We start from the raw sequence: 3327 nt of genomic DNA, 5'->3' as shown, positions 1-3327 counted from the left end.
TGATGTTGTAATTCTCCTCTTGGGCTGATGTGTTGTTGGTATCATTAGTAATGCTTGTATTACTAACATCTTTAACTACTTATGCTTATTTCTGTTAATTTAAAGTATCCTAAAGAACTGTCAGTGGTGTGGTATGGTTAGCAGATAATGATATTCTTTAGGTGTGCAATCAGAGGTTCGATTTCTAAGTCACTAGAAGAACATTTATTAGAAATAGTTAAACCTTAAATAAATATCTGTAGCTTCACCATTCATCTCCAGCTCAGGTCCTTCCTTCACCTTAGGTAGCAATAGTAAAACATTGGGTTCTCTTGGTGCTTTATCTGCTTGACCTGCTAGCAGTCCATGTTTAACTGTGTCAATGTCAAATTCAATGCCTGCACCCAATCCTTGGGGGCAAACTCAGACCGCAAACAATAGTACATCTGTTGCCGAGGTTACAACTACCAATGTTTCTGCATTATAGTTATGATTAGGAATTAGGATGCTTCAAATTTGATGACAAAGCTCAATGAAAATACCAGTTCACTATGGACAATGTGTAGATATCCAGTGTGCCAAGATTCATGGGCTGGGTGGAGATTCAGCTCTCTGGGATATCAGCATCATCTGGTGTTGATGATGGAGAAATGGGCACCTTGCTTCCCCATCCTTTTTCTGTTGAAGTGGAGATTCACTTGCTCATTTCCCTTATTAGTGCCATATATATGAATATGACCTTACAACTTTCTGGTTCTACCTAGAGAGATGTCTTGTAAATTGTAATTGCAACTTGAACTATTCGCATGAACAATAAATTAACCAATTCAATCAATTTGTCTTTGAACTCTTGAAACATCAACTTCAAAGGCTGAAAATCCATGTAACTTGAACATAAAAAGCCTCCCTCTAAATAAGCTTCTATGCCCCCCACTATGTTCATGCAATTTGTCTTTGCAGCTCTTTGTCCTGTTTGATAATTCTCATCTTCCAATCCAATTTTTGGTCTTGTTTCAGAAACAACTTGGTTATCTTCAATTCCACAAGCATTTACAGCAGATGAATCCTTAAAGTTGACATCTTCTTCTTCAGTCATATTTCCCGAAGAGATTAAAGATCCAGCATTCATATTTCCAGAACTTTCTTCTTCAAATTTTCTAACTATTTTGTTATTTTTAATAATGAAAGTTGTAGCTGAAACATCACACGAATTAGTTAAACTCATGGCAATCCTCCTTTTCAGCCACTGTTTGTCTTTAACAGTGGTTTCCCGACCAAATGTTACCTTAAATAGTTCATGCAGTTCTCTGATTGATAGCTTGTCCAAGCATATTTCTCCATCTGACATTGAAAGATCAAGCTTTAAATTGGAATAGACAGCAGAAGCAGATGATCCACTCTCTATTACTCCTTCTGAAGGTCTGGAACACTGATCAATACTCCCAGATTGATTACTATGAGTATAATTTAAACTTGATGCTATAGAAGGAATTTCCTGGCAGGGAGTTTCAGATTGAACCTTCCCATCCATGACTGGAAATTTATCAGCTGAACACTGGCTGTCTATATTTACATGAGAATGAGCAGGTGATCCACATGATATGCGTTGTTTCTCCTCTTTGACCTTTTGCAAAATCTGTTGAATGTATTACAAGAAATTTTAGAGGTAGGAAACAATATACTAAAAATACCAGGATATTCACACATGCAAGCAAAGCCCCCAAAACTATGTGGCAATGACCCAAGGGGGAAAAAGACCACAAGATGTGATTATGAAAATATGGGGTAATTAATCACTTTCCAGATAAAAACCACATACAATATCGTAAAGGATAAAAAAACCCATGGTCAAAGACTCATACGGAAAGTTAAATCCAAACAAGAACATATATTCATACTCATGATCAGGAAAGAAGCAATGCACGATGACACCTATATTAACTTTCTTCTTGTGTCAAAGAATGAAATGTAGCAAAACTTGCAATATACATATGTAAATCCAAGCATAAATATATGCTATAGTTCTGCCAAACTAAAGTATCATCAATTATTCAATGCAACAATTCTTAATTGGATAAACCTGAGTCAGTTGTTAATATGTAGAAATTTATTTAAGCTATCTGTTACTACATTACGCATACAAGGCAAACTAGTAATTTTCTTTTCTTGTCAGATAAAAGAAGAAATTTTATTAATCAATAATGAGGAAAATTACATCGGGAGAAAGCACACATTGGCTGTGCATGATTCATACATGGGAAATTGAATCTAGGAAGTAATCTTTTCTGAATCAAAATACATATGTCTTAACTATAAAATATATAATAGGATCTCCTGAGAATACATCTCAGACCCACATCTAATCTAAAGAAAGGGAAAATGTAATTATAACAGGAAAAAGCATGCTGCAACGACTACATAAAATGTTTTAAACTCAATTAAGTAACTAATATGGCCATCACTTCCTCTCTAATATGCTACCAACTTTTTCCAACTGTTCAAATAGAATCACAATAGATCAAAGTAGAGTTTGAGAGTTTTTTTTTCTTCTAATTCTGAAATCAATATACAGAGGAAAGGAACGAGAAAAAATAAAAGAGATCTGATTACCTGTAATTTGCTCACCATTTCATCGTCCACACCCATCATGTGAGTCAGAGACACAAAGAGACTAAATTCCTAAGATTAGATGTCATAGAAGGAACATGGCTTCCATAGACTGTTGTGTGTAGTGTTAAACTGCATCCTTTTCATAATGAATTCCGCTTTACTCACATTTGCATGACTTTACAACAGACACATTATGATTAACAATTAAGTCGTTAATCAGATTAGAGAAGCCCCGACACCTAACACTTGTACTACTGCTATGTAAGAACAATCATACAGGTCATGTTTGTCGCCAGTTTCATCATCCACCACCCTTTTCTTCTCTGTCTTCTCACGTTTATTGTTGTTAAACCCATATTTATGCTTTCTTCCCTTCATGTCTTGTTTCATCACAACTTTAGCCGAATCTCCAATCTTTAGCACAGTTGAATCTCCTGTCTTATTCTCCAATGACACACTTTGATAGCCTGTATCTCTTTTCTTCATATGTTCTAGTGCTTCAGCTTTATAATGCATAAAGCAATCTGAATTTTCCAGTGATCACCAAAGGCTTCTGCATCAACATTGACACTCTCCACCCTCTTTGGTTTATGCTTTTGTGCTGCATTCCGTGCTTCCTCCTTATAAATCTCAGATTTATTAGAGGTTGGACTAGAACGATCAGCACCAATCTGTGCTTCTTCCTCGTCTACCAGCTCAATATCTTTCCTTTCAACTTTTGTTTTGTAAATTACAGTG

General features: G+C 35.6%; 1 protein-coding gene across 1 annotated transcript; it reads right to left on the bottom strand.

The window, feature by feature from the left end:
• Positions 1 to 739: 739 nt before the first annotated feature.
• LOC100777434 (uncharacterized) lies at positions 740 to 2625 on the bottom strand. Its single transcript, XM_003554888.1, has 2 exons — positions 2590 to 2625; positions 740 to 1615 (listed from the first exon to the last, which is right to left on the bottom strand). The coding sequence occupies exons 1-2, from the start codon at positions 2623 to 2625 to the stop codon at positions 740 to 742; spliced, it is 912 nt and encodes a 303-aa protein (XP_003554936.1).
• Between the last annotated feature and the right edge of the window lie 702 nt (positions 2626 to 3327).

The sequence above is a fragment of the Glycine max genome, chromosome 19, assembly GCF_000004515.6.
Source record: "Glycine max cultivar Williams 82 chromosome 19, Glycine_max_v4.0, whole genome shotgun sequence".
Lineage (NCBI taxonomy): Eukaryota > Viridiplantae > Streptophyta > Magnoliopsida > Fabales > Fabaceae > Glycine > Glycine max.
The sequence above is the reverse complement of the archived record's forward strand: the minus strand, read 5'-3'. Positions and strand labels throughout refer to the sequence as shown.

Bases quoted from the DNA above. Each gene is read 5' to 3' on its own strand.
- LOC100777434 (XM_003554888.1), bottom strand. From the start codon at position 2,625: ATGGGTGTGGACGATGAAATGGTGAGCAAATTACAG. The intron at 1,616-2,589 runs GTAATCAGATCT...TACATTCAACAG, and splicing joins AAATGGTGAGCAAATTACAG to ATTTTGCAAAAGGTCAAAGA.